This window comes from Myotis yumanensis, unplaced genomic scaffold (assembly GCF_028538775.1).
Source record: "Myotis yumanensis isolate MYYU_CA2020_CCGP unplaced genomic scaffold, mMyoYum1.0.hap1 SCAF_2, whole genome shotgun sequence".
NCBI classification, from domain to species: Eukaryota; Metazoa; Chordata; class Mammalia; order Chiroptera; family Vespertilionidae; genus Myotis; species Myotis yumanensis.
This window is the reverse complement of record NW_027223753.1, coordinates 140,977,594-141,002,606: the sequence shown is the minus strand read 5'-3', so window position 1 is coordinate 141,002,606 and position 25,013 is coordinate 140,977,594. Positions and strand designations below refer to the sequence as shown.

The window sequence follows — 25,013 nt, the reverse complement described above, 5'->3', positions numbered from 1 at the left end:
ACAACATGAGGAATTGTATTAAAGGGTCGTGGCATTAGGAAGGTTGAGAACCACTGGAGTAGAGGCTCGTTTTTTATTGAAAGGGAAAGTATAGAGGCTCTTGGAAGAGGCAACTGATTAGGAGAAAGAACATAATGGTGGAATTTAGGAAACTGCCATTGTAGTTCTGTCTCTGGCAGTGAGACCTTGGAAAGCCATTTTACATTTCAGAGACTTGGTTTCTTTATTGACAAAATAAATCTATTTTTTTCAAGATAACTCTAAAATTCTATTACTTTAAAAAGAAAATTGGGGTGGGGAGGTTGTTTCCTTATAGTAGTTAAGTACCAGTTCTTACTAGATATGGCACCTTCAAAAATGGAATAAAAACCCAAATTCTTAAGATTTTAATTCAGCTCACGAGTACTAGTATACTAAACACTTAAAATTAAATCAACTACTGCCTCAACAATAATGTTCATCTCTCTAAATCTCTCCCAAATGAAAATATACTGCTCTTACCATTCCCATATAAAAGTCCTGAGGTTTGTTATTGTTTTGTACTAGTTTCATTTTTGGTTGGAAAGTGAATTACTAATGTTATATATTAAGTTGAGAAGGTCTTTGTAAAAGAAATTAAAAATTGTATGTATTCTGAATGTCTTTCTTTTTTCCATTTAGCCAACAGATTTATTTTGGGGGGAAAAGGAGTAGATTTTGAGGAGTTCAAAACATGAAGCAGAGAAGTATGGAGTAGAAAATAAATACAAATGTAAGCTGTTTTGTTAATTGTTTTATAATCACAGAAAATGAGTATATAGAATGCCCTGTACAAAACAACACAATAAAGGTTCAAGATCAAGGTGTTTCTTTAGGCAAAGCTGAAGATTTCAGTCTCTGGTACTTGGAATTTAGACTGCAGCCCTTGCTTTTGGATGGATCACTGGGTATGTGGCAGAGTCCATGCTTTTAACCAAATTTGAATAGTAGAATGGTCACTTGGCCCAGGTAGAAGTAGATGAAGTGCTCGGTTTTATGTGTCAGGTAACTTCCAAAGTTCCTCCCCTCTAAGGAGTTGGACTTGTTGTTAAACTCCTTTTTCATATGGGCTGAAATGTCCTTCTCTATGTTATATTTCTCCAAAGCCTGAATAGCACATTCCACAGAGTCCTGTTGCATCTCCTCCAATGCTTCGGCATTTTTGATCACCGCCTTTTGGTGGCACATGGTTCCAGTGGAGCAGGAGCTGGCTGACTACAAGGGTCTCCTGTGGGAGGGACTGACTGGGCTCAGATCCTGAGGGAGAAGCCGTTGCTACCAAAGCCGTAGTATGCATCTCTATTCTCGATGTCTTTATTCTTCCAAAATGAGGGAGTTGTATAAAGACTGAGAACATTTAAAATGAATTGTGTAAGAGCATATTTATTTGTTTAATTATCTGTGTAAGCCATAGTATAATGAAAATATTGTAATTGTGCTACTTTTCAAAGAAACACTAAGGAGAAAATTGTAAACATCATGGATGGGGAATTATGCACACAAAGACTAATAGCTACAATAATGTTATTCAGAACTGTGCTGGTAATTTGCCCCTTAGGGGGTAAATTTGGAAAAAATATGTGTAAGGTTTAGTCATGTGACTAACACTTAATGGGCATTGTACTTCAAAAGCCACACACACCACATTGAACATTTAGTAATAATTATTTATTTTAGTTACTCTCCTGGTACTTCTCTAGTATCTGCAATTGCTATGGTCTCAAAAACAGCATCTTTTGTATGGCACCCGCCCAACAAGTAAAATGCACTGGTGGTTTACAACGTAGAATTAGCAATTAGAGATATTTTTTCTTTCAACATTTCATTCCTAAGGGCTTAGTCTAAAGAGGAAAAAAATAAAATAAAATGAGTCAATGAAATTCTTCTTTCCTGAGACCAGAATCTCTGCTGGTAGTCTTTTTATTAAGTGTTTTACTTAGGGATTATTAGTCAAATATGTTCGAGAAAATGGCTTGCTTTATGGATAGAAGAGCAATCTATGTGTTGTTTGTGAACAGTGCTGGTTATTCTGCATTTGCCAGCTCCCACTCTACTTATTTGCTTGAGGAGACTAATTCATGGGCATTACATCTCCCGCACTCACTTGTTAGTTGGCTTCCGGTTGAGTAGATCAATGGCATCAGCATGTAAGAAGGGCTTTGACATCACCTCTCTGTCAATACTGTACATTGTCAGGACTGCAGCTTCCTCTGGTGCAGGCCTTTTCCCAGGACTGCAACTTGCATTGGAATTCTGTACTGATTTTCATGTCTCTTGTCCTTTGCACCCCAGAGGATTAATTGCATCCGACCATTGCCAGTCTCTGGGTGCCATATCATTCCTATGTATTCCCTGATTTGTCCATATCTTCAAACTTTAATAGAAATCTCATCATTTGAACCATCTGAGGTGAATGCTATCTTTTTTCAAGACACTAGCCATAAGTTCTAAAGCACTTAATAATAGTCATTGATAATTGATTTTTAGCATGTTGAGTTATTACTTCATTACAGGTCAATATTGCTATTACAGTTGTCTGTGCACAGTTTCTTTCTGTAACAATGTACTATAATGGACACTGTGATGCTCTATCCAAAGAAGTAAATGACTAGATTAACTGAAACAAATTGAAAAAGTCCTTTGTTTCAATTTGGGCTAACTCTGAGGATCATCCCAATTTCGGATCTTGCCATAAATGGACTGATGCCTCATTATTACACCATATGGGTCAGCTTCTCTATCTGCCCAATCTTACAGATCTATCTCCTGAGAGCAGGCCCTGATAAATTTTCTGCATGTAACTCTCAGTTTTCCAGAGAATCCAATCTAAGTCATGCAGTGACTGAAGTCAGCCTGGACTTGAGCTAGTTGAGGAATATAGCTAAAGCCCCAAATTCAGCAAATACTTAGACCATGACTATAAAAATCAAATCCTCTTATAGTCCCTCACAAAAAAAAGAAAAGAAAAAATCACCATAGCCACTAGTGCAGCTATTACTGAGAATAGAATATACACTTTCTCCTTTCCAGTATTAGAGCTCTTTTTACTAGGTACCCTCAGAGAATGACTTCAGTCTTGTGTTCCATCAGGTACTAACGAGGTGGACAGACATTTGAATTGTTCTCACCAGTAATTTCCCAAATCCTCTCTCCTATTTTCTGGCCTTATTCCCTTTTTTCAAGAATGTGACTGCCACTGCCTGTCGTAATGGGTTGTTTCCATGAAAGAAAGTGAGAGTATGGGCTTCTACCTGAGGCAGGCAGCTTGTTATGACTCTAAGAGGTGAAGAAAGTCAGTCTTTAAAGAGAACTGATAAAAAGTAATCACTGCCCTCCCTGGCCAGGGTGGCTCAGTTGGTTGGAGTGTGATCCTGTCCACCAAAAGGTTTCAGGTTCAATTCCCAGTCAGGGCACATATCTAGGTTGCAGGTTTGATCCCCAGTTGGGGCACATAGGAGGCAACCCAGGGATATTGATGTTTTTCTCTCATATTGATCTCTCTCTCTCTCTCTCTCTCTCTCTCCATTCCTTTCTCTAAAAAATCAATAAAAACATATCCTCAGGTGAGAACAACATCAAAAAAGCAATCACTGAGTCATAAAAAGTTCAGATAATTGGTTTAGGTTTAAAGTTTGAATTATAAAAGTAAGAATATTAATAGGGATGGGTTGGGGCAAAAGCAGGTCAGCAACAAATGAAGAGAATTCTGGGCATCTGTACAAAACACCTTGGGCTTTAGAGTCTTGCCTACAGGTGTGTGGATAAGGGTGAATAGGCAGGAAAAAAAGATTATTTCCTTCTTCACAATCTTTCTTCTCCCAATGATTCCTGGGGCAAGAATCATTAGTAGGCTGATGACTGCTTTCAGCGAGGAGCCAGGGAGGCTCAGAGAAGCTACAAACAGCAGGGTTCTCAGTGCAAGCCACGGCAGTCAGCTAGAATGAGTGAGGAAACCAGAGTCTTGGAAGCAGAATGAGGGAGGTAAGCACAGAGACTTTAAATCTGCAGCAATGTAATTAGCATCAAGAAGGAATGCCAGCATAATATGCATATAAGGTAACTGGATATCTGAAATTACATTTAAATGAATTAAGTGTACTGAAAATGATCAATAATAATTTTAAGGCTTCCTTATAAAATCAACGCCATGTAATTCTTCAGATGCTTTTTTTTTCTACACACAACAGTTTGAAATAAAATCAAAACAGAGAAAAAACAGAGATGACCATAGTGATTGAAGAAACTTTAAATGACCAGTCAATGTTCTTTGGAAATATATGTTTAAATATCATAGCTTAAAAGCTTACATTAGTTTCTGTTTCAGCACTTGAAAGTTAGCAATAGAACAATGCAATTTTCTTTGCAATAATGATAGTCTTGCTGTGCTTACTTAATATAAACAAAAGATAAAAATTGCTCAATAATACAATGTGTTTATTTACCTTCCATTCTCCTCAATAGAGTCTAGCTAAATAAAAAGGTAATTTGAGGTTAGTCTTTCATGGAAATGTTCTTTTAATAAAAAATAAACCTATTTTAACTAATGCTCATTTAAACAGATTTAGAATTAAGAATCCTCTTTGAATTCAGACTAATAAATTTAAGTACATTCTAAGTACTTGTAGTCCAAACAGATTTTTACCAAAATATTTATTACTACAGCAGGCCGGATTGAGGTTGACTGACATTACAAGCAATGGAGACAGGAACACTAATAGAGTTACTCACAAAACAGTCTTAATGAACTGTAACTGTAATAACCATTTTGCAAGGTGGTTTCTGCCCAATTTAAGCACACCACGGAAGTAATACTTTTAGGAAGGGGTGACCTCCAAGTCTTCTTTTTATTTTAGAAACTCAATAATCTTTCAGGCATTCTAATCTCATAATGCTTTACACAGGTAGCCATGTTTTCCCACAACATCTCAATAGGAAGAGCAGATTTGTGTTCTGTTTCTTAGGAAGGCCATTGACAAGTCTGAGGCAGGAAGCACATGGTGCCTCTCAAGGCTGGCTTCTTCCATGTAAACCCATTCCCATAATGGGTGTGGGGAGGGGGCATGGAAGCAGGAAATCTAAGATGGCACCCAACATGTCCTCCCCATTATGAACATGCACTGTGATATCTTTCCACTCGAGAAAAGGAGTAAGACCTGTGAATATGATGGGATTGTTTCTCCCTTGAATAGATTGGGCAAAAGTGATGGGATAATCACTCTTGCTGGACTTGTAGAAGTAAGTTGGCATATTGTGAAGATGGTCATATGGCAGGGAGTTGTAGGTGGCGTCTAAGAGCTGAAGGCCTCAGTCCTACATTTGCAAAGAACTGAATTCTGACAACAATCACATGATTTGAAAGAGAATCTCAAGCTCTAGAAAGAGAATTTCAAGCCCAGATGACATTTTGATTTTAACCTATGGGACACCTGATTTGGCTGGTAATGTCAACGGATATTGTTTTAAGCTACAAATTTGCTTCAAAGCAACAGAAACTAATACAGAGGGTGAGGATGGGGATGGTTGGGAGTTGAATAATGTTAATGACTCCCCTGTGCTATTTATATAAATTATTTGGAGTTTCTCAAAGCTTCCTTGGCACAGGCCCTATTAGAAAAGAGTGAGGTATTATTGCCTAGTGGCTAAGAGAATGGACCTTGGAGTGAAGTTGCAGTTTGAATTCCCATTTTGCCACTTAATCATTGTTTTAACTCAAATAAGGAAATTAGCTTCTTTGTGCTTCAGCTTCCTCATTTATAAAATAGAGATAATATGTTTAACTTGAAGTAGTTAAACATATAAATTCCATCTCTAGTTCTCCTCATCACAAAGTATGTGAGCATGTATATTCCTATATTGGAGAAAGAGAGTGGAATAAGAAAAAAAAAAAAAGAAGAAGAAGAAAAACTTCATCTTCAATGAGCAACTACTATGTGCCCAGCTCTTATTTAATTTGATCACTGCAACAAGACTGTTAGGCAGATATTTATGGCTATTTTATGAATGAAAAAAGGATAAAGGTCAAAACATTAAGGAAGGTTAATAAAATACTGCTGTAGGCTGATTATTGGCCCATGGAATAATCATGTTTTAGTCTCAGGAACCAGAAAGTTTTACCTTATTTGGGAAAAAAAGTCTCTTTATATATCTGATTAAATTAAGAATCTTGAGATAGTGAAGTTATCTTGGATTATCCAGATGGATCACAAATGCAATCACAAGTGTCCTTATGAGAGAGACAAAGTGAACTTATACCATATGCAGAAGAGAATATAATAAGAAAGTGAAGGCAGAAATAGGAATGGTGCAGCCACGAGCCAAGAAATTCCAGCAGCCACCAGGTGCAGGAAGAGGCAAAGAATATAATTCCATTTTAGAGTCTCTAGAGGGAGGGAATTCCTTGCCCAATAAAACTGTTTTCAGACTTCTGGCTTCCAGAACTGTATTGATGCATTTCTATTGTTTTAGCCACCAAGCTAGTGGTAATTTGTTACAGCAGCCATAGGAAACTAGCGCATAACTATTATTAGTGCTTTGCTATGTGACGAACTCTGTTAAAAAAAATATTATGCAACAAACCTAAAAAGTGGATAGTGTTATAATTCACATTTTATAGAATGGGAAACTGAAGCACAAAACATTATCTTGCTCAGCTCACACAGCTAGTGAGTTAGGATTGATGTCAGAGGCATATGGGAGGCCAGGAGAGGCCTAAACCCAGTGGCCCGTGTTCTTGTCACCATGCAAGAAAGAATTTAAGAGTGAAACAGAGAGAGTCAGCAAAGCACAAAGATTTATTGAAACAAAAGTACACAACCATGTAGGGAGTGTAAGCTGGCTCTAGAAGTAGGTCCCCTAAAGGGTTTCATGAGCTAGGCTTATATTTTTAGCTAGAGGGGAAGAACTTATGAAAGGGTGGATCTGAGAGGAGTAGAGATGGGATGGGAGAGGCACTGTCTTTCAAAGAGGAAGGGATGTTTTTGTCCTTATTTAGTCTTTTCTGGAACTATTATGGCATTAGTGTATCATGGGTATAGGTTTATCTGCAATGCTAATGATATTATAATGACATTATAATTGGCTACAGGTTATCTTTTGGGCAGGGTGCCTGGCCCAGCTGGATAGAACTGGACCTTGTTTGTCCCTTAGGTTTTCCTTGCAAGCCTGTTTCCATGCAGAGAGGGATAAGGGGAGGAGGGGCCCTGGTACCTCACTCTAGCTATCCTCACTCAGGGTTAACAACTATACCAGTTTCTTTAAAATTGTCCCAGTTTTAGCATTGAAATTCCTCTACTTCAGGAAATCTTTCCACCCCAAAGAAATCTGGATGGTTGATCACCCTATACATAGATTTGAATCCAAACAGTCTGATGTACATGTGGTATTCTTAACCACTCCAGCCCATGCCTTCCATTTCAATTACTGTCATTTGTGTAGTGAGACATGACATGATCTGAATCACCTATGACTGGTCCAAAGCCCATGCTTTGATATCTTGTAGCACTCCACATCTCCAAGCCCACAGCCCCAGGCATTTGGCAGAAACTTCATCCAAAGGATGGAAGCTACTCTTTGTTTTTTGGTTTTTTTTGTCTCCTAAGAAATGTGGCAGCAGGATGCCCGCCTCCCACACCTCATTGTCATAACCACCTCTCAAGGCAGGTCTTTATTTGTCCAGAAGGTTCCAGAAAATTAGGACAAAGTTTATGTTCCCCATGGGCTTCTGTCCTGAAATAAGACTTAGGACTCACTAAAATCTCTGAGTGAAGAGACTGAAGTGACAGGTTAGCTAAGTCACTTGGTCTATGACACTGTGACTCAACCTCAGCACTTTATTTCAGATTGAGTCAATCTACAGCATCTGAATGCTCTTTATACACTATGGATTTTTTCTAAAAAAAGACCTTCTAATTCTATTGATAGCCATTTTCTGATGGCTATTGCTCTTGTTAAAAGTCCTATGTCATAGCTAAAGCCATCTTTAAGTACATTAACAGTCATATTAGAAGAATAATTTCAGGCATTCTCTTACATTTCCTTAACCTTCCTGAACTAAAAGCACTTTACTTCTTGGAGGTGTATCAGAAAGAAAGAAAAAGACCACTAAAGGCTGAATTTCCACTTTTCAAAGTTAGTCCTTTTAAAGCTCCTCTCTGTTCGTGCCTTTCCCCTCCCACAAAAGTCTCCCTTATCCTTCATAGTTCAACTCAAATCCTATCTTCTCCAGGAAGTCTTCCCAATTTTATTTATATACAAACAATAGTAAAATAAATGTTTATACAATATTATAATATTTCACTATGTCCAAACACTGTGCTTTATAGGTAGATAGATAATCTTAGATTAAATATACATGTAATTTTATTTAATCTTCACAGCCACCTTATTAAGTACATACTATTCTGATTATCTTAAATCACATCAGAAAATTAAGTCTGTCACAGAGAAATTAAATAGTTTGCCTAAGGTTACATAACTAGGAAGAGTCAAGGCTCAAACCCTGATTTGCTGAAGTAAAAGTCTGTGTTCCTGATCTGCAGCCACATCATGATAATTCTCCAGAAACTCATTGAGTATGCTGCTCCTTTATGGTTTAGCATATATTCCTGGTTATTGTTAGTTAACTTTTCATATGCACGTCTTGTCTACCCCAGGTATATCCAGCAACTCTTAGATCACAGGAGCCTCTGAAGCTTCAGCATTCAGCATAGTGCCTTCCTTAGTATGAGCATTACTCTTCACCAAAATATAATATGATAGCATTTGTCTTGGAAGAAATATAAGTATAGGAAGTAGGTGGCCTCTACAAGGTGAAATCATCCCTGAGCTGACAGCCACAAAGAATCAAAGTCTACTAAACCCCAACTGAGAAAGGAAACAAATTCTTTCCTAGAGCCTCCAGAAAGGATCACGGTCTGCAAATAGTAAGACTCTTCCTGGATTTCTAACCAATAGGACTGTGAAATAATATATTTGTTATTTTAAGCCATAAAATTCATGGTAATTTGTTATGGCAGCATAGAAAAACTAATATAGTAGATATTCAATAAATATCTTTCGTACATAAAAGATTAAACTCAATCTGATGAGTTACATGGGAGTTTGAAAACATAATATAGTACAGCCTCCCATCTTAAGGCAGGGAAATTTATCATCCAAGTGGGACTATTTGTTATCAAGTATATTACCTTTAGGAGTAAAGATAGCATCACTTTCCTTAGCAGGCAATTTTAATTCTTTATCATCCATATGATCAAGAATACCTTCCATGTCCAACAGAGCTCTCTTTTGCCATTGATTTAAGTTGATTTGCTCTTGACCATTTTCCTGTAGACATAGAGTGTAACTGGTCAACATCCCCCTGGTAAATGTCCTACAAATTCTCGTACAGTAATCAAGTTTTCCCTTAGAGTTCTCACCAGAATTTAACTCTTTCATCAAATGACTTTTTGAGTTATATAATTACTTTTATTTCCATTATTTGGATTCCTTTTTCAATGATTAAATAAGTGCTAATATATTTGGTTGGTGCTAAGGGTAGGCTTGATCTATGAAAAAAATCCCTCACTCACAAACCTTTTGTAGTGACAGAACTATGCAACTACAACAACTGTAATATGTTATGTGGAATTTCTCAGATTAGGCAAATATTTGTTTAGCAATAATTCTTCTTAACTGCTTTCAATCTGTTTGTACCAAAGCTTATAAAAATTACATTGTTTTGTAAAATCTTTGGCCAGAGAATTAAAAAGGAGAGAGATAGAAAACAGAGAGAGAGGAGATGAGAAATTACATTTTGAATGAAAAGACATCTTTATAAAAGTATGTATTTTTTCTATAAATTTTTATAAAGATGTTTCTTTACTTGTATTAGGTTCAGCCTTCCCCAATCAAAACTTCTCTTTTCTAGTATTTTTTAAATCTCAGCAAGCATTTCAAAAAACCAATATGCTTCAGTAATAATTTATAATTCTATGTTTCCTTTGTTATCCAGTTGAGCAGTCATATCTTACTAGCTGGGTTTTTAGGAAAAGTACTCAACAACAAAACAGGAATCCAAGTACAGGGTTCTCAGAAACCTGCTTGTTCTGCTGGGTGTTGACACAGTGTGAGCCTGGCCTGCCCGACGACTTTGACACAGGCAAAATCAGTCTTCTCTGGAAAAAGCAATTGGCCACTTGCCTAATGTTCTTGTTCTGCCCCTAGAGTAGAAAGGTCATGGATCCTAACAAACCATATCATCTTTGTTGATCTAAGTCTATGGAATATAATCTGTGCTCCTTGACCCCTAAAATGCCAAAGAGCCTTTTCAATGCATAACAAAATTTTACATAATGATTAAATGAATGAATGAATGAATGAATAAATAAATAAATAAAATATCTTTTAGAAATGTGTACTTGTGATAGTCTTATGTATCAACTTGGATAAGCTATAATATCCAGTTATTTAATGAGGCACTAATCTAGGTGTTTTTATGAAGCTATTTTTTAACTATGGTCAACATCTACAATAAGCTGACTTTAATGTGGGTGGGCCTCATCCAATTAGATGAAAGGCTTTAAGAGCAAAGATATGTTTTCCTCTGGAAGAAATTCTGCCTCAAGATTTCAACACCAGCTCTTCACCAAGTGTTTGTAGCCTGCCAGCCTGCCCCACAAATTTTAAACTTGTCAGTTCCACAGTCATGTAAGCCATATGTAGCAGAAATGACAGGGTAAGGGCACACTATAAGAACAGAATCAAAGTTGATTAATAGCTTTTCACTCTACTAACTATAGATAAGATATTTTCTTATGGACCCTGGGAAACTGTGAAGGACGTATTGTAAGAAGAAAACACAGTCGTAAAGATAAATCAACCTTGAAGTCCAGGTGGCTCCATCACTCAGAAAAAGATACATTTTGGGAGCAGATCAAGGACAGGACATGCCTTGGGAGACAAATGTCTGGGGGCTAATCTTTACGAGGCCAATGATAGAAGACAGACCCTGGGAACTCACATAGTTTTAGATAATTTCGCACCTTCTAACCCTATATAATGGCTGGCTTGAGATGAGATGTTGGAGCAGGGTTTCAGGGTACTACACCTGCTGCTCTTTCAGACCACTCACATATGAATAAAAGTACCTCCAAGATTCAACATTGTCTGTCTGTGTTTACGCTAGTAGCAACAGACAGCGTGGACACCGTTTGTTCCAGTTTCATAAATACTAGTTGAGTTTCCCTGAAGAGCTCGAAATGAACAAATACTATTTGTCAGTGTTTGTAGATACTATTGGGGTTTAAATACATAAATTGATTGTAAATATATTCCTATGTAATAATATATGTTGTTATATATATTTACAATTATAAAAAATACTAAAATAAAACTAACACCTGAGATCTGTAAATTTTTTTGACATTAATCAAGGATTTCTATACTTAGAAAATTTGGAAAGATTAGATGGCCACTAAGTTTGGATACTAATTTTACCAACACTATACTAAAACAGGCCATATGTATGACTGTGACTATAAAAGGTGAAGAAGTGTGAGAACCTGAGGTTGAACCGAAAATCACAGGCCGCTTTCAGGCAATTGCTGGGCTGTGATTTTATGAGCTGCTGTCAGAACCAAAGTCTCTCTGCCTTACCATAGCACTTAGCACAGTATTGCAATGGTCTGTATTTCCTCAGAGGCCCCAAGAGGTCAAGGACTACAATCTCCACTCATAACAGTCATAGTATAACTACCATATCTCAAGTATATCCTGTGTGAGATGGCTCTTTGTAGAGTATTCCATGTATGTAAGTTTTTCTCAAAACCTGTAAGATAGCAGTTATTTGTAAAACTTGTTTCTCTCTCTCTCTCTCCCTCTCTCTCTCTCTCTCTCTCTCTCACACACACACACACACACACACACACACACACACACACTCTGGACCTTGGAGAAGTAATTGCCCAAACTGTCTTTAGTTTTAGATTGACTACCTAGCACTCATCACAGTACTTAGCACATTATAGGTGCTCAGTAATTACTTGGTGAATGAAGTAATACAGGTGCTCTAAAGAGAATCTGATGCAAATCATGTATTTAACAGATGAGGAAACTGAGGCCAAGACAGGCTAATTGAATTATCCCATAAAGCACAGCAAGTTAATAGCATGGTCACTACCAGAAGCCAGGTCTCTTGACTATTAGGTGAGGATATCATGGAGTTCATGTTTCTTCTCCTAATAGCTGTAGCTTCCTAAACCCTTTGCATCATCAAAATATCCCTGCACCAACTAACCAAATATCATGTTTGGTTTCTGTCAAAGAGTGGAGAAAAGTTAGTTACTAATTTCTTCCTCTTATCTGCCCAGAACCACCCCTACCCAGAATCAATGCAGTCCCAACAAGAATACTAGTAGATCATTGATTATTTCAGTATTCTTTTAATTAAAAACAACAAGCAAATAAACATAAAATCCTCTTAACCCATCCAAATAGTAAGTTATTTTAGTTTATAAATCTTACTTAAACCTTCCTAGTATGTGCAACGTTTGCATAGAACATGGACAACTACCCCACAGAACCTAAGAAGACCCCCCAAATTGTGAATGTTCCCTAGCCAGTGATTCCAAAAAACAATGATACTAATATCTCTTAGGATTTTAAATTTCCAAGTTAGGAACTATTTTTAGAAATATTAACTGGGAAAGCTAATTTTTGGTGAGATAAATTTTCTAAAAATTAAAAGGATTTTTAGATTATATAATGTTTAATCACTGGGATGTACACCTGAAATTAATATAGTATTGTGTGTCAACTGTAACTAAAAAAATAAAAATAAATAAATAAATATAAATTTAAAAAAATTAAAATGGAAATGGTACAAGTTGTAAGGTCTGGCAGTTAATTAAAGATTCATGGTAGTGTTGGCATTTTGCTGAATACATAGATTTGGAACCAAAATCATACATCTAAAATATGTACCAGAGAAAGTATCCTATATAAGAAAGAGGTAATATGCAAATTGACCGTCGCATGCTCACACAGATGGCCACCCACAACATGGCCACCACAACATGGCCAGCAGGGGAGGGCAGTTGTGGGCGATCAGGCCAGCAGTGGAGGGAGGGCAGTTGTGGGAGACCAGGCCTGCAGAGGAGGACACTTGGGGACAACCAGGCCTGCAGGGGAGAGCAGTTGGGGGGACCAGGCCTGCAGGGAAGGGCAGTCGGGGGCAATTGGGCCAGCAGGGGAGCAATCATGTGTCAATCAGTCTGGCAGGGGAATGGTTAGGGGATGATCAGACAGGCAGGCAGGCGAGCGGTTGGGAGCCAGCAGTCCCAGATTGTGAGTAGGATGTCCGACTAAACCAGCAGTCGGACATCCCCTGAGGGGTCTCTGATTGGAGAGGGTGCAGGCTGAGCTGAGGGACACCCCCCCCCCCCCCAGTGCAAGAATTTTATGCACCAGACCTCTAGTAGTAGAATAAGAGCAAAAATTCAGAGCAGAAATCTCAGGTTTGATGAATAAAATAAAATAGGATTCCAAATTTTCAGAAATCATAGAATTAATAGATTTGAGGGCCATTGAAAGTCCTAAGTATCACAAGCATAAATTATCTATTCATATGTTAGAGAGGTCTCTAAGCTGTGACCCGGATGGAGCCATTGGAGGAACCCACCAATCGATAAGCAATTATCTGTAATAAAGATAAATAAGCTTCACTTCTCCAACAGAGAAAAGAAAAAGCTATAAGCTTTTTCCCATTCAAGTTCTGATTCTTGGTCTATAGAGATCTTTGTCCATCCAGAAATGTGAGCCTATAAAATTCCACCTCCTATGATAATCAAATGCATTAAACCTTATCTCCTGAAATCCTCTAGTATAGGTGGAAATACTTTACATCCTTAATCTGCCATTGTGAAAATCAACTTACATGTTCACTATATACCAGCCCCAGTGATTTTCTTCAGATTATTCTGGTACTCTAAGCACCCTCCTGCACCATGTTAGAATTTGTGGTTTTTTCTTTGTTTGTTTGTTTTTTATTTGAGTAGTTTCTTCTTAACCTTTTTTGGAGTGGATTTCTCTGATCAGACCATCTAAATTAATTATTTTCATGTGTTATTCTCTATCACAAACATATTTGTTTTCTTTATATTTCTTACCAGTCTAAAATTTTTTGTTGGTTTCTTTATTTATATTTCGTGTTTTAAATAGTTAACTCATTGAAGTAAGAAATTTTTATATACCTAAGATTTAGCAGAGTTACTGAAATAAAATAAATGCTCAGTAACTATGGATCAAATGAATGATCTAACAGAAATATAAATGTGTGGAAATAAATATTGTACATCAGATAGCTAATAAGTCTGGGACATTTTATGTAGACATTTTTTACGAGACAGTATATATATATATATATATATATATATATATATATATATTCAGTTTAGCATAAAATCCAGCACCACAGAGAGTTACAATTCTTAGGAAACCTTAAAAGTTAAAAAGGACCAGGATTTTGGTCCTGATTATGTAATCTTATGCTAGTTATTTAACTTACTTAAAATGCTTAAGGTGATTATTTTAGTTTCCTCCTCTGTTAAGTAGAGATAATAATAGTTCCTTTCTGATTAAAAGGATTATTTCCAGGGTAAAAATAAGAAAGCTTATAAAATGTTTAGCATAATCTGACAAAAATTCAAAAAATGGCAGATAATTTCACTCTGATCATTTCAACTGGCAATAGCTGTGGAGTCAGAAGGAATCTAGAAGCAACACATTCGCATGATTCCTTTCTCTAGACAATATTTAAACAATTTTAAGAGATTTTTTAAAATTGATTTGAGAGAGAGAAAGGGAGAGAGACACACACAGAGAGAAACATCGACGTGAGAAAGAAACATTGATTGACTGCCTCCTGCATGGATGGAGCCTGCAACCTGAGCATGTACCCTGACCTTTTGGTTCATGGGACAATGCTCAACCAAGTGAGCCACATCTGTCAGGGTTAAACAATTTTTAAAATACTGAATTCAGCAAGAAGCATAATAGTATTTTCAAAAAAAATTCATATGAATTAAAACAAGATATCTTATTCCTAGTTTTCCAAATGCATATGGCAAATTTAAATGCTCTTGCCCTGTGCCCTGACCCTTGATGCCCCCTATATGGCATTAGGGATGCTTCCTCTGTGGTTTAAGAAATACCTAAAGGACATTTTCAAGACCCAGTGATTCTCTAATCATAAATCTACATTTGCATTCAGTAACCAATTTGCTAATAACCAGAACCTTAGAACTGCCACATCAGCACCACTGAGTTACTACTCTATAGCATCCCTTCTATAATCTTTAATTTCTCCACCAGATGAGCTTGTGATGCACATAGTTTATTTCTCCTATCTTAGATTTTTTTCTCTTTGAAACTCAGTGAAATGCTCTTTTAGATAATCCAATCTTCCACTAATACCTCAAGAGTTACCGAAACCTACAGTCCAGCTAATTATATTCTCTCCAAAAGTGAACTTCAAACCTTTCTGCGTTCTTCTGAGTTCTTTAAACTTATTTCTTTCAGTGCTTCTTTAAGACTCCCATCAGCAAAGGTTATCAATACAATCTCAAAACAGTAGGAAATGGGCCATTTGTCAAGATGTAGTGTTCAAACTGTATATCACATTAGCAAACTTTTAAAATTCTATTTGCAAGTAGAAAATCCTGTTGGTGAGTTTTTATGAGGATATTCTTGCCCATACCCATTTAAATTGAAAAATTAGAAGTGAAAAGAAGATTGTTTTTCCATACCTAAAGTACAGAAAAGTAAGGCTCTATTCTCAGTAAAGTTGATATTGGGTAAATTCAGTTTTGTATTCAATATAGCATGTAAGAGTATATAACAATGTTAGGGTAAAATGATGCCATTAACAGAGCTATACTTTAAAATGTACATTATAAGTAAAGAGTAACCTAGAAAAATTACAAATAAATTGACAATATAATCCAGGCTATAGCCCTAGTATCCTCTCTTTAGCCATAATGTCCTCTCTTTTCTGGATTGTTTAATTAATAAAATAATTTGAAAACCACAGGCTAATTTTTAAGGTCATCTCTACACCAACCATGGAAGATATGTGGACCAAAGATCTCTGGACCCTTCACTTACTCTGCTCTGCACTCCTTAACCCTTAGTGGGCAATGAGTATATTGGTATAATAAAGCATATCTTGAAAGGGAAATTATATATATGATATTGAAAGAGGGATTTATTTGTGTTGTAGTAAAGAGTTTGAAATTTTGAAAAAAAAAAACAGGGTTTTGGAACCTTGGTCTCAAATGAAGGGAACTTGTTTGCCTGGGACACAAATAGGTGAGGCTAAGTAAAACTAGTAAACTAAAGAGGGGAAAGGGACTCAAAAGAAAAGAGGAAACTTTCAGATATCCTTTAGGAAACAAATACTTTGTGCACTAAACTCTGGGGACTATGTCTGTAATTCACTGTGAATAATGTTTGGCTTAATTCTGGTAATAAGCTGAGCCCACAAACCCTTCCAGTCATTCCAGGGTATAAACCAAAGTTTATAAAATTAATAATTGTTGAGTTGTCAGGCTAATGCAAACAATATGTAGAGCCAGACTCAGGCTTAAATGTAGAACCTTTTGGCCAAAAGTTTTGTAGACTCTGCCTGAATATTCTGGAACATTCACAGAATGGGCTACTCTAAACTGTTAAATAACTCTGACACTTATATTTCTAGTAACTGAAATAGGACATAGTAGCAACAGAATATTTTTATTTAATCTTTTTTATTCCTCTAATTAACTCATCCCCCCTAGATGTAAATCCATGGAGTGACTATTACTATAACAGCATAATTCAATGATCAGAAAAGATCACTTCTACCACTAGGCCTGGGGAGATACAGTCATAATCTAAGACCAAAGACATTACCCATATTTATCACTAATTGAGATAAATAGCAGATAATTCTGTATATAATTATCTTTAATCAAATATATAGAAAATATAGGTATCTGAGACTTAAGCTGATCAGTTTTATTACATAATTCCATTTCTTTTTGTTTATATAGACTAGTCATAGTGTATAAAGAAATAATAGTCTCTCTTTTGATAAAAAAGGCTTTATAACATTGAGAAAAATTTATGAATTATGAGTACTTGGTTCTTCAAACTGTCTTATATTATTTGTCTATTTTCCTTAGGATGACATTTTCCCATTTCTGAACATTACTGCTGCTGTAGGCCATTCAATAAAAATATTATCTCCTCCCTATAAATGTCTGTTCTGATTTACTTTTATATTGTTTCCTTAACCCCTATTTCGTTTTATCCCATGGTGATGTTTTGCACTGAAAAGGGTAACTTTACTTGGCACTATACCTGTGAAAATTACTGACATGAAGCTAGCACAGTTTTATACCAAGTACAACAATGATTAAAATAAAATAATAAAGAGAAAAAAGTTAGTGTTACTGAAAAATATGCTTTTCAAACATTTAACTCTTAATAGATATTATCCTCTATTTAAAGAGAGTAAATTGTTTGCTTCAGCATAATGGGCAGCATAGGAATAACCTTTGAAAACTGAAATATTGTTAAAATAGCATATTAAAATAAATGGACCAGGTTTGTGGCCAGAATATTTGTGGTTAGTTTAATTACGAAAGTATGCTGGAAAATCAGTTTCATGATTTCTTTCTAGAACAAAGGCACTTGCTGAAATGTCTTAGCCAGCAAGAAATGATAATTTGCAATTGAGGAATGACCTTCAAACAAAGGCTGACCTTCAGTCAGAGGTAAGCAATGGTTCTTCTGCTATAGAAGAAGAGCTCAAATAGGCAAACTTAACTGAATGGAACAAGTGGATCAGAAAAGCTTCTTTTCTTACTAGAGGCCTGATGCAAGAAATTCGTGCTGGGGAGTGGTCCCTCAGCCAGGCCTGTGCCCTCTCACAACCCAGGACCCCTCTGGGGATGTCTAACTGCTGGTTTTGGCCTGACCACTGGCAGTCAGACATTCCTCTCACAATTCAGGATCCCTCTCTCCCAAATGTCTTCCTATTCACTCCTAACCACCTGCCTGCTCACTCCTTACTGCTGGGCTAACTGCTCCTTAGCGCTGCCACAGAGGGAGAGGCTCCCGCCACCGCTGCTGTGCTCACCAGCCATGAGCCTGGCTTCTGGCTGTCACCCCTGCTGTGGGAGCACACTGAACACCAGGGGGAAGCTCCTTCATCAAGTGTCTGCCCCCTGGTGGTCAGTGCACATCATAACAACTGGTCATCCTGATCATTCCACCTTAGAGGTCCCTGGGCTTTTATTATATAGACTACAGGCCCGGTACACAAAAATTTGTGCACTCGGGGGGGGGGGGTGGGGTCCCTCAGCCCGGCCTGTGCCCTCTCGCTGTCTGGGACCCCTTGGAGGATGTCCACCTGCTGGCTTAGGCCCGCTTCCTGGGGGATTGGGCCTAAGCTGGCAGTCAGACATCCCTCTGGGAACCCGGGAGCCCTCGGGGGATGTCCACTTGCCAGCGGGGAGCAGGCCTAAGCTGCAGTCGGACATCCTTAGCACTGCTGAGGAGGCGGGAGAAGCTCCCACCACCACCGCTGTACTGGCAGCCCTCAGCCTGGCTTGTGGCTGAGCAGAGCTCCCCCTGTGGGAGCACACTGATCACCAGGGGGCAGCTCCTGCATTGAGTATCTGCCCCCTGGTAGTCAGTGTGTGTCATAGTGACCAGTCATTCCCAGTCGTTCTGCTGTTAGGGTCAATTTTCCTATTACCTGTTTATTATATAGGATAGAGGCCTGGTGCATGGGTGGGGGCCAGCTGGTTTGCCCTGAAGGGTGTCCCAGATCAGGGTGGGGGTCATGCTGGGGTGCCTGGCCAGCCTGGGTGAGGGGCTGAGGCCATTTGCAGGCTGGCCAAGCCCCCCAGCAGGGACCCTCACCCCATGAGGGTGTGGCCATCCTGGGTGAGGGGCTGATGGCTGTTTGCAGGCTGGCCACGGCCCCCAGCCACCCAAGCTCCCAGTGGAGGCTGGCTGGAAGCAGGTATCTGGGATTTATTTTTCTTCTATAATTGAAACTTTGTTGCCATGAGTGGAGGCCACAGCTGGCTCAGGGCCAGCAGGAAGCTTGGCTTCCTCTATTGCCCGGGCAACCAAGCCTCCTGCTTGCTCCAGCTCCGTGGCTGCCGGCTGCCATCTTGGTTGGGTTAATTTGCATATAGTTGCTCTGATTGGCTGGTGGGCATTGCTTGGGGCATAGCGAAGGTATGGTCAATTAGCATCTTTGTCTTTTATTAGTGTAGATGTGTCTATCCCAACCCAATCATCATGCACATGGTGAGGAAACCCTGGGAATCACACAATCTTCAACATTTAACGTTCAAAGGCAATCTTTTCCTTTGCTTTACTGCCCCCACCCCCCCAAAAAAAGTTTACATGCTGGCAGAGATCCCTTAGCAGACTATCACAATCCAAACTTGAACTAAAAGCAAGAATTTACATCACAAAAGTAAATGGTTGTTAGTGTTCCAGCAAACCAAATCTCATGGAGAAGAGGTGGTCTAATCAGAGCTATGTGAGGTCATGTACTAGAAAGATTGAAATTCTTCCAGGAAATAATGAATATGATACCTTAAAATATGAAATGAAATATTATTTGGGTGATGATTTAGTCAATAGAACAATTTTCCTTCTTTTCCTGACAGGATACAGAAGAAGCTAATGATCACCAGTAAGATGAGGATCAATAGATGTAGGCTGCTACATGCAAACAACTCATAGATGCTTAGAGGAATGACCTCCTGCCTAGGAATTTGCAGCCACCCTTATTCCTCCAAAATTTATAACGTACTAATGAACTTTCACCCCTATGCCCTCCCCATGCCATGTCATGTTAAAGTTCCTCAAGAAGTTTAAAATGTGAAAAGCATAATAGATAGAGAATGCAAATTGAGATTCTGACTTGAGGGGAATTTATAAAGTTTAATAACTATGATTCAACTGTAGCAAATGCAATTTAATGATATTTTAAGTTCAATAGCAGAGTGGCTTTTCTGTAAGTCACAAAGTTGGCATAATTAAAATAGCTGATAATAAGCCCAAGCTGTAATGAATCTCATCACTAGTATATATATAAATGCTCTTCATTTAATATTTTGCATGATGTGATGGAATCTGTCCCTTATATTTTATCTGGTGACATGCTACTACCTCTGAACTCTCATGGACTCTGGAATATGAAAATTGACTTGTAGAATGTTGTTCACAGGTATCCTCCAAGCCTGTTTTAATATAAAACATACCCAACTTCACTTTTTAAAATCTTCAACCAAATTTGCAAAAATAAGAAGATAATTTTAAAGTGTGGAACTCTCAGGAAATGATATAGACCCGTATGGGGCTTAGAGTAGTATCAGGAAAGAGCCAGGAGTTGGAGAGAAAAGCACCTGAATATAAGATATACATACAATAAAAGGCATGACAGATGCCAAAAACAAACTTTCCCATTTTCAAATTTTGCTTAAGAATCATCTTGTACCCAGAAATATCATTCATTGACCACAATGTTCAGCCTACTGCCTGTTATGATTTCTAATCCTATTTGTCTACTTAATCAATTTAATAGGACTTGTGAGCTAACTTATAAGTAGGCTTTTGTGGACTAGTTTGAGAATTCAATCACCATTTACTATGTTGCACATATAATAAATTGCAGTTCAGATTTTTAAAAAGGCATTTAGAATATTTTTTTATTTAAAAGTCAAGGGACTAGGAAGAGGAAGGAATGAAGTTATGTTTAATGAGTATAGAGCTTTCTTTTTGCAGGATGCAAAGAGTTCTGGAGATGGATGGTGGTGATGGTTGTACAACAATTTAAAAAAAGTTAATATCACTACATCATACACTTAAAAATGACTTAGAGGTAATACATTTTATATTATGTGTTCTTATCACAATACATTTTTTTAAAAAAAGTCAGCAGCTGTACTTACCTGGCAGGGGAGATATCATGATCGCGAAGGTTGTTTTCCAGGGAGAGGTTTACTTATTGCACTCCAGATATGCTGACCCCTGCGATTTCCCCAAATATGGGAAACTGGACTTCATAATTAGACTGCATTCAAGCTCTCCCCTGAAGGGGTGGGGTGTCAGGGGCTAACTGTTTTATTATATCTCTATGACTAAAATAATTTGTAACTAATTAGATTAAAATTCCTGAAAGTTTACTTTATTTTACTATATCTAAAACTATAAATGTTACCAAAAGTATACTAGATATGAACTACAAAGAAAACAAACATGAAATTACAAAAAAAAAATGATTATTGTACATATTGTGGAGAATATACCAATCTGGCAACACCACTCCATATTAACCAGGTTTTCTTTTATTTGCATTGTTGTTCAAAATGAAAACACAATCTTCTTCACTCATTGGTTATACCCCAGAATAGTAAGTTTTATATCTACTACTTACTTAATCTGCATCTTAATTAAACCATTAAATGTTATTTCAGTGCATTCAGAAATTAGTTGTGCCTTTTCTATCTCATTGTCGTTTAAAGGTTTCAATCTAAAAATTTTAAAGAAAAGTCTTATAAGTGAACAATAAAAGCTAGAGTCTAGCATTTGCAGTTATTTTTTTCCTAAGGTTTGCCTTTTCCCCTATGGCTTAAAAAGTTATTTATTCAAGAATTAAACATTCCATTCCCAAAGGAGATTTTACTAATGAGTTTTCAGTGTTTTTTATCAAAAATTATTATAATTTCTTTATAGCTCCTAGAAGACAAGGAACAATTAATGTCTCCATTACATAGAGTACTAGAAGTGGATAGAAAAACTGAAATGTTTAAGGCAGAATCAGATGTTTAAGTTCACAGCATGTTGGATTGCAGATAGAAAAGTTTGAAACCAGTATTGTTACCCTCTGGCTTTGGATCCTGGCCCATGCAATTAAAATTCCTCCCCAGAATGATTCATCCTTCTTCCTGATGCCATGTTTGAGGAGGCCTTCTACTTTAAGATGCCTGTCCTTCTTAAACATTTCAATAACAATCTATATATTTCCTCTCTGCTAATCAGCATATCCACTGTAATCATTTATTTATGTGTCTGTCCTTTCTTCTAAACTGTGAACAGGTGTTAATACTATACTCTTCTCTGTCCTAGTTTCAGGTTCCACCATATTGTTTAACATGCTGTTGGGGTTAATTATGAGGTTAATTATTCTCTTTATGAGAATAAAGAAAAAACAAAAGCAGTTACTGTGTTTAGCTTCTAAGTAAGCTTTTTATATTGTTTATAAAAATATGTTTTTATTGATTTTTGGAGAGAGAGGAAGGAAGAGGGATAGAGAGATAGAAACATCAATGAGAAACAACATAGATGAGCTGTCTCCTGCACCCTCCCCCACCCCTTACTGGGGATTGAGCCTGAAACCTGGGCATGTGCCCTGACCAGGAATCCAACCAGTGACCGCTTGGTCCATGGGTCGATGCTCAACCTTTGAGCCACATGAGCCAGACAGCTTTTCACATTTATTAAATTCTGAAATCAAGCCTTTGATGTAGGTATTATTATTATCCTGTTTTATAGGTCAGGAAAATGAGGCACAGACAAGTTTAGGTGACTTGCATAAGTTTGCAGAGATAGTAAGTAGAAATGGTGCATAGCCATCATACTAAATTGAATAAACAGAATGAGAGCTAAAAGGCATCTCACACACAGATAGGTGGATAACAAAATTCTATAAGATTAAGGGGCATACAGAAAGGAAAACTATTCCTTGCCCCACCCCAAGGTTTATATTAAACAAATAAAACATATTATTGATGAATGAAATTTAAAGGGATTTGGATTATCACCATACTACCAGAGAAATCAGTTTACATTCTGATTTCAATTTTTCTGAATTACTTAAAGACATTTTTATACAAAATGGGATCACACTCCATATACATTGCAATAATCTGCTTTTGTCTCTTAACATTGTATATGTCTTTCTACAGCAATAAATAAATTTTCATCATTTTTAATATTGCAAAATTTAAAAAAATTAAATGCAGTGTTTTAGTGTCACCTATGTGTACATTCCAATAGGTCAGCATAGAAATATGAAAACTTTGCTATTCTCAAAATTAGAGATGTTAGCCATAGCCCACCAGTGTTTCAGTTGGTTGGAGTATCCTCCCATATGCCAAAAGGTTGCACATTCAATCTCTAGTCAGGGTGCCTATGGGAGGCAACTGAGAACTAGTTGATGTTTCTCTCTCACATCAATGTTTCTCTCTCTGTGTCTTTGTCTCTCTCTCTCCCCTCTCTCTAAAAAACAACAACAACAACAACAAAAAAACAATAGAAGCATATCCTCAGGTAAGGATAAAAAAAAAGTAGAGATGTTAGGTGAAAGAGCAAAAACTGAGGTAAGAAAATGCCACTGACAAGAAATTACAAGAGACAAGACAGAAGAAAGTTGAAGTCAATGATTGGCCCCCTAAAATCAAGTAAGATATGGTTAGTCTGGTAGTGGATACAAAGGAGAGAGGTCAAAAGAGTGAAGATATATCACCGTTATGTCTAGGTTCAAAAGCATGCACTGATTAACTGGTTTTCCTGAAAATTCCTAATGAACAGAAAAAGAGTTAAATGGCTTTTAGAACATATTTGAGAAAACTAGTAACTGGTTAATATAGTTGATTATCTAGACCAGTAAAGGCAAAAACTATGGTACTTTATGTTTCTCAAAATGGTTGTGTTAACCTAGGAAAGGCCTACTAGGTCAAGGATGCTTAACTACAACTGAAGATATGAGTAGCAAAAGAGATGATTACATTATTGACAAATTTTAAACAAATTCATAGCGTGTCTGTTTGTATATTTGTACATCTCGGGCTTTAATGGTCCAGGAGCTGACACATCTTAATAGGGAGTAAGAAGTAAAGATACTGAGAACACTCACAAAGTAATGCACATTTTCCTGTAACACCAAAGTAATGGCACTTAAACTGTACATAAAACATTTCTATAAGTAGATCTATTTCCAAGAAAATAAAAGGATATGCTTAATCTGTAGGAAAATAAAACTTCCTGGAGTTAGGTCTCAGACAATTGGGTTTAAAGGTTCATTCTTTTTCAATTGTGGTATTTTTTTAATGAGGCACACGAAATCCTTCCATTTACCCCATTTGCCACCTTAAAACCTTATTTTAATGCCCATGTGTTCTTAATAAGAATTTTAGAAAAAGACATTCATTTATTTTCATGAAATTCAGCCATGTAAAGCAGTTTGAGCCCCATGAAGAAGAGAATTCCTGGATCACTAAGTAAGTAATGAAAGCACAGATGGTTATCACTCAAGCCCTGTGGAAGGAAGTAGCCAAGGTCCTAAATTTCCTAAATTTAAGAGCCACCTGATTTGGATGATATCCTTTTGAAGATCTGTGATGCAAATGAAAGAAATGAGGTCATATTTTGCATATATTTCATAATCTTCCTCTCTTGTTAACATTCAACACTAGCTCTCTCTACCTCACTCCTGACTCTTATTACACCCAGGAGAAAAGAAGAGAGCCACCACTAAAGTGAACAGCTCTTCACCTACAGTCCATCAAATACATTATTCTCATTTCTAAGGGTTAAATCTTTTCACTTACACACGGGTCCCTACCCTCTCTTCTCATCCTTCTTAACTTTGCTCCCATGATAGTCCCTCTTCTCTCCCCATTATCCTCTTTCTCCCTAGACTAGAGGGTCACTCCTATTTTTATGAGAGGAAGTGCCCTCCCTATACTCTAGAGAGTGTGGGCTCTGGAAATAGAGTGCTGGGATGGGAATTCTGGCTCCACCATGTAGTAGCTGCATGGCATTGAGCTCATTACTAACCTTTGAGTGAGTCAATTTAATATGTAAAATGAAAGACTCTTTAAAAATATTATTTTTATTTTTTTTAGAGAGAGAGAAAGGTAAAGGGAGAGAGAGAGAGAAACATCAAT

The 25,013-nt window shown here is 37.2% G+C and overlaps 1 protein-coding gene and 1 pseudogene across 1 annotated transcript; one reads left to right on the top strand and one right to left on the bottom strand.

The window, feature by feature from the left end:
- Positions 1-948: 948 nt before the first annotated feature.
- Positions 949-1,206, bottom strand: LOC139002114 (dynein light chain 1, cytoplasmic-like). The gene has a single exon (XM_070403524.1). The coding sequence runs from the start codon at positions 1,204-1,206 to the stop codon at positions 949-951; it is 258 nt and encodes an 85-aa protein (XP_070259625.1).
- Positions 1,207-21,006: 19,800 nt separating this feature from the next.
- LOC139004643 (U1 spliceosomal RNA) lies at positions 21,007-21,152 on the top strand (annotated as a pseudogene).
- Positions 21,153-25,013: the final 3,861 nt, after the last annotated feature.